At 44.9% G+C, this 13347-nt stretch overlaps 1 protein-coding gene across 3 annotated transcripts in view; it reads left to right on the forward strand.

Annotated features, from left to right (window-relative positions):
* LOC147883940 (protein ENHANCED DISEASE RESISTANCE 2-like) overlaps window positions 1-13347 on the forward strand; it is a 158993-nt gene that overhangs the window by 124300 nt on the left and 21346 nt on the right. For 2 of the 3 annotated variants that reach the window (XM_087398449.1, XM_087398450.1), the window contains exon 20: window positions 1143-1286. In XM_087398449.1, the coding sequence (XP_087254575.1) occupies window positions 1143-1286 (144 nt within the window). Of the gene's footprint in view, window positions 1-1142; window positions 1287-1584; window positions 1689-13347 lie in introns of those variants that run through there. The other variant, XM_087398451.1, reaches the window with a different exon arrangement.

Here is a 13347-nt window from a genome sequence, read left to right on the forward strand (position 1 = left end):
AGTCTAGAGGAGCTTAATACCATTACCGGTAGATATTTCTATGTAAAATTTAAGGTTTTAGAAACATACATTGACCAAAACTTCTAGATTTCTGTCCTACGTCTGAATTTTTTCCCTTTGGATGTTAAGGAATTTCCTTGTTCAGAACATCCCTTTGAACAATCACACCCAACTGGCATGAAACACAAGACATTGATGTCCATCAAGCAAATCAAACTCATCAGTATCTAAGTTGCCCTATTCATTCCTCCAGTCTGACTTTCAGTCTGCTGACTGAAAGTCGGGGTGATATGAAGAAGAATGAATCATCCAAATGTGATTAGGCATGGTTCTTTGATTTATCAATTCATCTTTAGGACTGCCTACCTCTAAGTCAACAGCTTGACAACTGTTTAATATATTCATTTAGTTTTCTCTCTAAACATTTTATATTTTTAAGGTCAATGCTTCTTGTGGATGTAAACTATTGTTTTTTCTCAAACACTTTACAACTGTCAGCAATACATATGTGGCAGCCTATGTTGTAAAGTAATGATTTATGGAGATTAGGAAAAGAGGGATGCAGTGGAGTATTAACTACAGGGATAGGTGGAAGAGAATCCCACCACCATCTGTATTGCGTCTCACCTTTATGGATCTCCTTATTCTGAGAGACAGTCGTTTGAGGGAGAGCATGGTTGGAGTGAAAGACTGAGAGTTGTGACCTCTTGAAGTCTCTGGAATGGGCCTTTGATTTGTTATTCACTTATGAGCCCTCTGACCATGGCAAGCTCGTGGGCATCTGGCCTAAATTAATCATGAAGGGGCTCAGCTATAATAGCCCCGCCTTCCTATAAAATCCTAAAAGCAGTTAATTTGGTCCTCAGTTTAGGACAATGGCCTTAGTCAAGAACCCTGCTTCTTTATTTTTCTTTTTTGGTTATCAGTTTAGGACAATGGCCTTAGTCAAGAAGCCTGCTGCTTTATTTTTCTTTAAAGAATATCAAAACTTTGGGCTGCAACTTGGTATCTGCTTTGCAATGACTTACGTAATGTGTACATGCTGGTGCTTCCACCAAGTACTGTCCAATCATTATCATGCTGATAATATTTCTCAAAAGCTCTTTGTGAAAGCTGATTCAACCCCTTGCATTGTCCAACAGGTTCCAGCAACGCCAGATTATAGTTTGATCTTTTACTTTGGAGCTGATAAACCGATCCGTAAAGGTTCTTTGTTGGACCGGTTTGCCAATGGCGATGATTCTTATCGGGACTCACGTTTCAAACTCATACCACGCATTGTAGAGGTAATGCTTTCACTTAGAGGTAATGCTTTCATTTTAGTGATAACATTTTTGAAAGACAAATTCAACTGCTGTCTACGAATTCTGGGTTGAAATTAGTGAAGAAGGCCTTTGTACTTCATGGAGTGATAAGCTATCAGTTGTCCTGCTACCAAGTCAAATCCATGAGGCTGTTTATACCTGTCTAGCTGTCATCTTATTAAAGTTCTTCTATCCTTTCACTTGAAACTTTTAGCAGCTTATAGTGAAATCCATTAGTTCCTTTGTTGATAGTCCCTATATCGTTATGGAAGATGTGCAGGGCATCACTCGAAATGTGACCGCACTGATGTCACTGAAGAGGAAAGGCCATATGAACATCTGTGCAGATTTATATTGAGGCTTTATCTTTTGAGCTCAGTGGGGGCTTGTAGCTTGTTCCTTGTTTTGTGGTAAGAGCTTAGCTATTGTCATAAACTTGGCCATGTACATACATCTGAGTCATAGCCTCATGAGGTCCTGGTCCACAAATATTTGTCAAGCTACTGATCCTGAGCAGTGTTCGAAGGTCTCACTACGCTTTCTACAAGCATTTCAGATCAAAATTTATAACCATCATATAAGCACAGCTTAGCATCACTATTTGACGAGGTCTGAATTAAGCTTCTCATCACTACGGCCAAAGTTTGGAACACTCTGTGACTCCACCTCAAGTCAGTGAATAAGGTTGTATTGTAAACTTGGGTTCCTTATTGACCTTATTTCGGGTTTGGTTTTTCCTTTTGTTTTTGTTTCTTGGTTGGGAAAAGGATGGTGAAACCGGCCTCTAATCACTCAGAGGGCAGTGGAACTAAACCTTTAATCACTTCAGCACTTATTTACAGCTCACAAAGCATATATCACAACCATTAACCATTGCATGATCACCATTTGGCATTTACCCATTTGTTCACAAACAAAACCACTGAAAAAGGGATGGAGGCTAGAATGCCCGTGCTCAACAAACATAGATAAGTGCACCCGATTGGCCCCAAACATTGTGGCGCCCCTTTGGGTATTTCTTTATATTTCACAGTGAAATGATTACAAGTTGCATCTGGGAGACCTTCTAAAACCGGCCTTCGATAAACAAAAGGACAATGATCTTCTTCTACTCAATCATAAACTTCATAAATGGCCACAATGCAAGCTTCAGTCACTTCAATCACTTAGCACAACTTAGAAACAAGCTTCAACAACAACAAAGGTGAGGCTAGAATGCCCCTGCTCAATGAAAATAGTACACAGTGCACCCATTGGTCCCAAATGCCTTGGTGCACCTTACGGTATTTATTTAATGCTTCCGAATGGAAATGCTTTACAACAAGGGTTCAACCCTGTACTGTTCCTCTCTGCAAATCCTCTACTTGTCTTCAAGGCATCTAATCCAAGTGCACCACTAGAATTCCCACTGGCAAGGCATACTCAGGCATTCACTTCTGATCTGACACAACTTAGAGGCTTTCAGGCATCCAAACCACTGGCAAAGTGAGCTCAAGGCAGCCTCAAGGCTATCACATGCATCCACACTGTCCTTAGGCCTTCCACAGGATCACCCTTGCCTTTGGGTGCTTGCTAGAACCTGTAGGAGTCCTGAAAGGACTGCACACAACACGCATGCACTGCAAAAAGCTGTAAAGCAAGAAAGAATAAGGAAAAACAGAACCTGGAACCAACTCTCGCTGTCTGTGGCAGAGGGGCGAGCTCCTTCCTCGCACCTATCCTCTATCCAGGATCCCCGCAGGATGCAGGTGCCTTCCAGCAATCAGGAGAAGAGAGAAATGAAGGTAGAGAGCGGAGGGTAAACAAGAAAGAGCTGTAGAGGAAAGATGGTCCACAGATTCGTCCCGAAATGATTACCTCGGGATCTGTGTCTGAGTCCTCCTAAGAGGGGTGTTAAAAGCAGCAGGGAAAGTTCCTCTTGCAGCCTGCACTGGTCCAAAACAGCTTCAGAACAGCTCCAGAAGGCACCATGCAGCCATAAACATGTGCACAAAGGTCTAGCACAACAAAAGACAACCTTGGGCACTTGCTGGAGGCAGCTGAACAGTCCATTTCAGAAATTGACTACTGGCACTTTCTAGAAGTGCGTACGAGCTTTGGACCAGTAAAAACAGGCTCAAAACGGCTCAAACAACTCAAAAACTGCACAAGAACAACTGAAAACGAGCAACACCTCTGGGAGAGTGAGGGGAGGGAGATGGAAGGTGGGGGAAGGGCATGCATACACATGCATGACAAATGGCACCTCCTTGCCATTTGCTCCTTCATTAAAGTCCTAACCTCCATACAAAGGACAACGTTGGTTATCCTTGGGCCCAACTTTTAGACCCCTCTTTTAAAGCCTTTGCCTTGCTTCTAGGACCTAGTGGTGCACCTAGACTTTGCCCTTAGGAACTTCTAGTAGGTGTGCACTTCCTCTAGCGAGTCCCTCACGACCAAACCATTACAACACTTAACCATGGTTAACCCCGGGTTAAGTGTAGGTTGAGTTACGAAGTTACTTTACATCACTTTTCCTGTCCTCGTGACATACCCTCCTCTTAAAACAGCAAACTACCTGGGTTGCTACTGAAAAAGTACAAATAGGCAGAAATAGCCCATACTTGCAATGATAATATGGGCTAGGAGAGCTCGAGAGTCCATCCATACATCAATGCATCCTCTATGTCGAGTGTCGCGAACACCCATCATGGAGACCTCACGGCAGAAATACGTGCAGGGAGCAGTATCTCGGGTGAGACAATTGGTGCTGCCAAGCGATCTCCAGATATATGAGTAGTCTGAATCAAGCAAGGGGAGGTGCTGCCCTCCTCTTAAGCACCAGGCAATGTTCCAGATCTTTGCTCTGCTGAACCTATAGGAGTCTGTACCGTAGTTGGTGCAAGCTGAAACGCGTTGAGGTAGAGCTGCAAAATCTGAGGGTGAGTTTGCCAAGTCACCCTCCTCCATCCATCTCGCATCCAGTGCATGATAATTCCTGAACTTCACTAGGTAGCGACGGGAAACTCTACCTTTCAGTTTTCTTTCCATATGTGCTAAAATCTGTTCCGGAACCAAAATTTCATCCAACTCTTCCACCTTGGGCTGATCCTCATGCAGCAGGTCAGCAGGCACAACACCGTGCAAAGGCATTGTGTATGGTCCAAGTGGCAGGTAGCTTCAGCTTGTAAGCTACATCATTAATGCGTTCAAAAACCTGAAAAGGACCATAATACCGCATCTTCAGCTTTGTGTACACTTTCGTCTTGCCTTTCATCTTCCTGAGTCGTGCTTTTTGAAAACGCAGCAGCACCAAATCGCCCTCTTTCAAGAGTAATTCGTGGCAATGCTTATCGGCTGCCCGGTTGTGCTTCTCTTGGCTTTTCTGGAGGGCTGTTTTGACCTTCTGGTAAGCAACATCCAAACTTTCCACAAATCTGTCCGCTTGAAAAATCTTCTCTTTCGTATGCAGAATGGGAGGTACCTTCCGTTCTCCTGCCACAATTTCAAAGGGGGTTTTCCCTGTGGATGAGTGTACAATGTTGTTGTACGCGAACTCAACAAGTGGCAAAAATTGCTCCCATTTCGATTAACATAGCATTTGAGAAGATCAAGGGCAGTGGAATTGGCCTCTTCGGACTGCCCATCAGATTTAGGATGGAAAGAGGATGAGAAATTCAGCGTGGTACCCATATTCTCAAAGATACCTCTCCAGAAAAGACTGTCATCCGCGGGTCTCTATCATTGACAATTGATTGAGGCATCTTGTGATGTTTAAACACATGAGACATAAAGAGTCTGGCCATCTGGTCTGCTGTAATTTTCTTCCTGACGGGAATGAAGTGGGCCTGCTTGCTGATTCTGCAAATAATGGTCCATATCCCATCATGTCCAGATGGTGTATGAGGAAGATCAAAGATAAAATCCATGGCAATGCTCTGCCAAGGTGGATCAGGAATAGGTAGAGGCTGCAGTAGTCCAGCCGGCTTCTGCTTGATATATTTCACCTTTTTTTAGGTGATGCATGTCCTGACATATGCCTCGACATCTTTCCTCAATGATGGCCAAAAGAAATAGTGGTCCACAGCTTTGATATTGGCATCAATGCCTCTGTGTCCTGCATAGGTTGGAACATGACTCTCTGTCAACACTTTGGGCCTCAACTGTTTCATGACACACAATCTGCCATGCATCATTAGAAATCCGTCTTTGAGAGTATAGTGCTCATGCCTTTGTCCATCAATCAACTGGTCATAAATCCGTGAAAAATCAGCATCATTGGCATATTGATCCTTCATGGCATCAAGCTCATCATGATATGCAATGGTCATTGCTGAAACTTGTGGGTTAACAGACACTGCATCTGGAGTGGGCTTGTGTGAGAGTGCATCTGCAACAACATTCTACAATCTGAAAATGAAACATAGAAAGAAAATTTGCCCACCTCATATGCTTCTCAGACAACTTTCTGTGTGTGAGAAAGTATTGCAGTGATTGATGATCGGTCTGAACATGATAATCAGCACCCAAAAGATAATGCTTCCAGGTCGAAAGAGCATGGATGACAGCCAACATCTCTTTCTCATAGATGCCAAAATTCATTTCAGCATCCTGGAGCACTCTACTCTCGTATGCCACGACTCTTCCATCTTGCATAAGTACCCCTCCTACGCTGTTCCCACATGCATCCGCTTGGACAGCGAAGGGTTTGCGAAGATCTGGCAAAATAATCACAGGATCTGAGCAGAGTCGCTCCTTCAGTAGGTCAAAAGCTGCAATCTCTTTGGGACCCCATCTGAAAGTGACCCCTTTTTTCTGTAAGCCGTGTAGAGGAGATGCCATGTCTGCAAAATACCAAATGAACCTCTTGTAGTACGAGCACAAGCCCGGAAAGCTGCGTACTTCATGGATGTTCTTCAGGTGTGGCGAATTCCTGATGGCCTCTACCTTGGCAAGGTCCATCCTAACTCCATCCTTGGAAACAACGTGCCCGAGAAAATGGATCTCATGCATGAAGAATTCACTTTTCTTGGCATTGATAGCAACTTATGCTTCCGTAGCTCCTCGAGAACAATTGCCACGTGCTTCCTATATTCAGCCTCATCCTGAGAGAACACGATGATGTCATCGAAGAAAGTGCCAACAAAGCCTCGGTGCTCCCTAAAAATCCTATCCATCATTCTGTTGAAGGTGGCAGGTGCATTGGTTAACCCAAATGGCATACAAGAAACTCGTACAGACCAAGTGTGGTACGAAATGCTGTTTTGTGAACATCCTCTGGCTGAATTCTGATCTGGTGATAACCAATCTTCAGATCAATGCGGCTGAACATTCCAGACAACTGTAACCTATCCAAAATATCATCTATCTGAGGTATAGGGAATCTGTTCTTAATGGTAATCTTATTGAGGTCTCTATAGTCAATGCACATCTGCCAGGATCCATCCTTCTTCTGGACCAAGAGCACGGGTGAGCAGTAAGGTGAGCTGGGCTGAATCAGCCCCTTCTCCTGCAGGTCCTTGACCTGGTTCATAATTTCTTCTTGCTGGGCTGCACTGACCTTGTAAGGAGGTCGGTTAGGAGGACTGCTACCAGGGATTATATCTATCGTGTGGTCTTTTGGCCTTTCAGGGGGCAACTCCTGTGGAAGTGAGTCAGAAAAACAGTCCCTAAACTGAAAAAGAAAATCTGTCCGCTGTTTTTCCAGCTTAGAAAAATGAGACTCTTCTTCTACTAAGCTTTTCAGATGCAAACACTAAGTACGATGAAAGATGCTTTTTCATTATGTTTCCAATGGCAGAAGCAGATACAACAGGGATGGATTCTCCCTTGAATTTAGCATCTAGAACATGGGTCTTGCCACGGTGAGGGTGAACAAGAAAGAGGTGTAGAGGGAAGATGGTCCACAGATCTACCCCGAAATGATTGCCTTGGGATCTGTGCCTGCGTCCTCGTAAGAGAGGGTGCCAAAAGCAGTAGATGAAGTTCCTCCTGCAGCTTGCACTGGTCCAGAACAGCTCCAGAACAGCTGCAGAAGCCACCGCGCAGCCGGAAACATGTGCACAAAAGTCCAGCACAGCAAAAGACAACCGCGGGCACCTGCTGGAGGCAGCCCGTACAGTCTGTACGGACGCTCGTACAGTCCTTATGAAAAATTTCAGAAAGTTCAGAAATGGCTTCTGGCATTTCCTGGAAGACGTACTAGCCTTGGAACAGTCAAAACAGACTTCAAACGGCTTAAAATGGATGAAAACAGGCTTGAAATAGCTCAAACAGCTCAAAAATTGCACAAGAACAATTGAAAACATCCAACAGCTCTGGGAGAGTGAGGGGAGAGGGATGGAGTTGTGGGAAGGGCATGCATAGACATGCATGACAAATGGCACCTCCTCCTTGCCATTTGTCCCTTCATTAAAGTCCTAACTCCTATACCAAGGACAACGTTGGTTGTCCTTGGGCCCAACTTTTAGACCTCTCTTTTAAAGCCTTTGCCTTGCCCCTAGGACCTAGTGCTGTACCTAGACTTTTCCCTTAGGAACTTCTAGGAAATGTGGACTTCCTCTAGCGAGTCCCTCACGGCCAAACCATTAAACACTTAACCATCACTTTTCACGTCCTCGTGACACCTTCCCTGCAACTGAGCACGCAGCCCCAATTCACTGAGCCTTCGCAAGGCTTTCAAGCATAGAAGACCATCACATAAGTGCAGTTAACCCATAGGCTCAATCTAGAGGCATTCTCTTTTTCGAGTGCAATTTCATTGGCTGTCCACTCTACTTTCATATGCAACCACTCTACCATCCTGCATCAAAGTGCCTCCTATGCTGTTGCCACATGCATCACAAGTTATAGGAAAGGGTTTTGCAGGCGAGATAATAACGGGTTCAGAACACAACTTTTGCTTCAGGTCTTCAAAAGGTGCATTTTCCTTTGGTCCCCACCGAAACGGTACATCTATCTTATGTAAAGCATGCAAGGGAGAAGCAATTTCTGCAAAGTACTTTATAAACCTCCGATAGTATGAACACAACCCAAGGAAGCTTCTGACTTCATGCAGATTTTTCAGAATTGGCCAACTCCTTATGGCCTCAACTTTTGCAAGATCCATCTTGACTCCATCCTTTGACACTATATGACCGAGAAAATGAATCTCATGCATAAAGAACTCACTTTTCTTGGTGTTTATTAACAGCTTGTATCTTTTCAACTCTTGAAACACAATAGTGAGGTGTTTCGTGTGCTCCTGCTCATTTTTAGAGAACACAATGATGTCATCGACGAAAGTGCCTACAAACTTTCCGGGTGCTCTAAAAATTCTGTGAAGGTTGAGGAATGGCAAAGGAGCATGTAGAAGGCACTAGAGCCACTTGGAACTCTAGGGGGGGCCAGTGAAGGTACATGGGTCTCTAGGGGGCCCATTAAAAATGCCACGTCATCATTTTTCAACAATCACTCTTTTAATTCCTTGGAATGCCTTTGGGCCTAGGGATTAATTACGCTTATGTGCTAAGCACCATGCCGCGTTTAATTACACATTATTAAGCCCATGCTTGGACTGTTAAAACCAAAGTTGTCAGAGTCTTGTAGTACATTAAAGTACTTGAGCGCATGTGTTTCGTTGTACTACGTTGGTTGTGTATACCCTTGTGATTGATTGTGAGATTCAACACTCACTCTTAACATACTATCATAGAGAGAATCCTCTCTCTCCTCTTGGTCTCTTCGGTATCATCATTGCTAAAGAGACTGATGAAGTGGACTATAGTTCCACCAATTTTTGGTGATGACTGTAAAACTCTCAAGTTTGAGTGAGTGTTGCTTATGAATGGTAGGTCAAGTCAAAGAAGTGCACCTTCTTCGTGTCCACAACCAAGCCAAGGCGGATCTCGAGAAGGTGATATTCAATCGTATCTATCTCCCTGGACAAGGACCTCAGAAAGACCAAGGAAAGTCCTTTCTGCCTTGGTGGGTTCCTTGTCTTATTCCCCTCTCTCTCCCATACTTTCTTCTCGTCGTCTTTCACAATCTTGATGACTTGAAGGCTTCCGACCTCAAGTGTTTGTCCCTTCTTCAACTCCTCATCCACCAATGGAACCACTACTACAACTTCTTGTTCCAAAGATATCTGTCAAGGCTCTCAAATTCAAAGCGGCCTTGACAAAGAATGCTGATGGCCATATCGGTAGGTTCTTGTATGCATGTAAATCCAAGGGAGTGAAAAGGGGAGACACGTCTTGTTTTCTTCCCTTTCACTTTCTTGAGGACTTTTAGAGCGGGCATTGTTCAAGAGTTGAATTCCCTCAACATGGCCCCCTGAGATGGTAGCTAAGTTGGTCATTAGAGTGAAAGTTCTTGTGGATCGGCTACCGACTGATGTAGATGTGATACTCATCAAGGGGTGGGTCATGAAGGCACTATTACCAACGACTCAAAGAAAGATCCAACCGACCCTTTCCTAGACTGCCACCCTTGAGCAACTCCAAGAAATGGCCAACCAAGTTGAGAATCCACGTCTCAGGTTTGAACGACTGTCTCCTTCATAAAGGGTGACCCCAGTTGCAAGCACCTCCAATGATGAGCTCAGCTCAACCCAAGAAAGAAATGGAAGAGTTATACAAAGGGGGGAAGGCGACGAAGTGGCCCAACTCAAGAGATATCTGGTAGAACTCAAGAAGGCCAAAACAGGTCCGACAAATCTTAAACACCTTCTTGAATCAAATCGTAGCAACTTCAGGGATTTGGGGCAGATCATAGCAGAGAAAAGACCTCCCAAAGCAATTCACAGCAAATTCAGGGCTCGGTGGGGGGCAGGAAATCCAAATCGTAGTAGGTATAGTGGCCCCAGGTGGCTGGAAAACAATTCGCAGCAGGATCTCGCCCTCAAAAACAGGTTCCGCATGCCAAGAACTAGTACATATGGTGCTGGAATCAGCCGTACAACACCTCGGAAGCATGCAAGAGTAGAAGAAGTGATTCAGTGGAAGAGAGAGAAGAAGACAATACACAGCACTAGGGCCTAGAAATAAGGGCTGGCCCCGCCCGAAGATCTTTATTGCAATAGAAATAAACTTTGTACATTTGGCTCTGAGAAGAGCGTGAAGCTCAGTACACTCTTCAATGAATCTAGGAGCCCTGAGGCCCCTTCTTTTATAGACTTGGCCTAGCTAAAAGCTAGACCTGCTTTTCTAAAGCTACTTTGTGACAAAAGCTAAGCTTTCTGGCTTTTAGCCCACCTAAGGGCAGCTTTTATGCTCTTTAAAACCCCTGGATCCTTCTTTAATGGTGCCATCTCCCGGGTGCTTTTTGCCTTGTGGGACTTGCTTTTTGCCACTTGCTCCAGCTTTTTGAGCCTTTTAGCACTCTTCGAGTCCTATACAAACTCCAACACTTTAACCCATTAAAGGTTAGTGAAATGCATGCATTCCTAGTTCTTGGACTAATCCTGGTCCCTTGTGGGTGTCCCCACAGTTCTCTTTTACTAATCCAAAGCAAAGGTAATACAATAAAACTTATGCTTAGTTAACCAAAGGTAACATTCTTTGACCGAAGTCCATGCCTTGGTAAGGGAGGCTTTCACCTCGTCCCTCTCGCTTCTTTTGAAGCATGCCTTCTCCTTTCTAAGATTCTTTGTTGAGCATTGAGTTCCGCCCATCCCATGGTGGGTGGGGAGTGACATGAGGGAGGGATGAAGTGAAAGATAAGAAAGAGAAGCCACTTCCCAAAATTCTGGAGCTCCCAACTCTGTGACTCCTTTCAAGAAAACACACTCTACCATTGTTTGGTGGAGGGTAGAGGATATAGGAGATGTGGTCTTGCTTGGCTCCCAGTGATTGCGGTCACTAAAAGTGGTTTTGGGATGACTCCTATCACTCCTATAAAATATACAAAGGAGTTGGATGTTCTCGGGACTGGGTGGTTGATTGATTGTGTACTTTTGGGCAATTCTTTGTGGTGATCCTTGGTATCAGGGCAATTTCTGCAAGGTGGAGATCCTTCAAGAATGGGACATCTTCTCTGGAAATGTCCATACTCACCGCACCAAAAACATATGATGGGCCTATTGTTGAAAGGCTATGAGGAGTGGTGAAGTTGCAGTAGCATACACTTGGGGAGTAAGAGTGGGGACATAGCCAGTAGTGGGAACATGCATACGAGGGGCTCTAGGGGGTTGGTGGAAAGTATAGATCGGTGACAAAGTTTGTTGGGAAGCATAGATCGGTGACGGAGCTTGTTGAGCATTGGAGAAGGAACAAGGGAGGTACGTCTGTCACCATTTGGTACTTCTCTCAAGAAATAAAGTATAATCTTTTAGCTCTCTCTCAACTTTGTGCACTGAGCCCCAAAGTCAACAATGAGTTTTTCCAATTAGCCGAGAAATGGGAAAAAATTCATTATCTGTACACTTGTGCATCGGATTTTCATGGCATTTGTTCTAGAAGGTTGGTAATTTTGTGTTTATATTGTGTGCGCATTCAGAAATTGCATTGCATATACAGAAATTGCATTGTTTTTAAAATTCTCTGGAAACATTAGTTGCTAATCTGATTAACAATTTAACCTCTGTTAAACTCCATATTATTAACCTAGAATTAATCTAACAATTAGTCATCTAACACCTCGCCTACCCCTCCCCCTCTCGCCACCCAATGTCTCACCTCCCCTGCGCCTCGCTGCTGCCAGCCCCTCTCTCAATCTCCACCTCCTCTGTGCCTTGCCGCCGCCTCCCTCTCTATCAATCTGCAGCTTCTCACCTTTGGGGACCTTTCTTCCTCCCAAAGTTCTCTCTCTCCCTCAATAAATCTTGTTGGAGCTCCCGCTTCTCCGTCCATCCTCCCATCTCCACCTCTTGATCACCTTCCACAGGTCGCGTATTAAATAGGCGTACATGGAAGTTGCAAAGAGATGACCAGCAGCTTCACGCTCATCAATCGACGACAGCCAACTTCCTATTGATGCAGGATGAATATCAGCGAAACAATCATGATCGAGCAGTACCAAGCTTCTTGCTCGATAATCTGAACCTCGATCTCGACATCCTCCTCGTCCTCACAAACCCTTGCTCCAATATCCAGCACCAGCAAGGACCGTTCGACGAGGAGATTTTGCAAGATCTTGCAGCCCTTGAAGGATGCTTTGAGTAGCAGCAACAAGAGCAACAAGCCTTGGAAAAAGAGATGCTGCAAGACCCTGCAAGCCTTGAACGATGCTTCGAACGAGATAGTGAGGAAGGCAGTGTGTGCGGGAATATTTCCATACGGCGGGCAGGAAGGGGGGTGCAGAAGTTCAACAGTGGGATTTTGGAGCAGTGCAAGGGGAAGGTGGTGGAGTGGCTGGATTTCTGCGTGCATGCGAAGAATGTGGGGTTCGGGGGGGAGGCGGGGTGGTATGGGACTGATGTGTACATGCTAGAGGTGATATTTCACGAGAGGATGAAGGAGTATGGGTGCAGGTGTGGGGTGATTAGCAGGAGCAGGAGCAGGAGCGAGTCCCATATTGAGGAGACGCGCAGGAGGACGGAGTGGCGGAGGTGGAGGGCATGAGGACGAGAGGGCAGCATATAAGGGGAGGAGAAGCCGAAGTCTTTTGGGAGGTTCCAGAAACATCGTTAATTTTGCATCTACCTTACCTTAATTGAGCCTTCCTTTTCACCCCTCTTAGTTCTCCTAAACTAATTAATGCTATTTTTTCCCTCAGAGCCCCCCTCTTTGAGTAGGTTGACCAAGATGATGAGGGAAGCGATCTCTCTGCACCTCAAGAAAGTATGGGTGCGTGTCTATGTGGACCCAAAGTGTTTGATTCTCATGCCCCAAAGCTCACAATTGTTCTAGAAGGGTTCCTCATCAAGGGAGTGATTGTGGATGGTGGATCGGGGGTGAACGTACTCCCAAAGGCAACGAGAGCGATCATAGCACTTCCCATCACCGACCGATCCTTTTGCTTTTGTGTTTCGGATTGTAGATCGAAGGACAGTGCGACATCTCGGGCTTGTCAAGGGGGCAAAGATGCATATGAACGGATTGGCATTTATAATGAATTTTTTGTTGTCATGGAGATGGAAAGATCA

This window comes from Dipteris shenzhenensis, chromosome 27 (assembly GCF_047967505.1).
Source record: "Dipteris shenzhenensis isolate YYH24624 ecotype China chromosome 27, Dip_SZ_1.0, whole genome shotgun sequence".
Classification (NCBI taxonomy): domain Eukaryota; kingdom Viridiplantae; phylum Streptophyta; class Polypodiopsida; order Gleicheniales; family Dipteridaceae; genus Dipteris; species Dipteris shenzhenensis.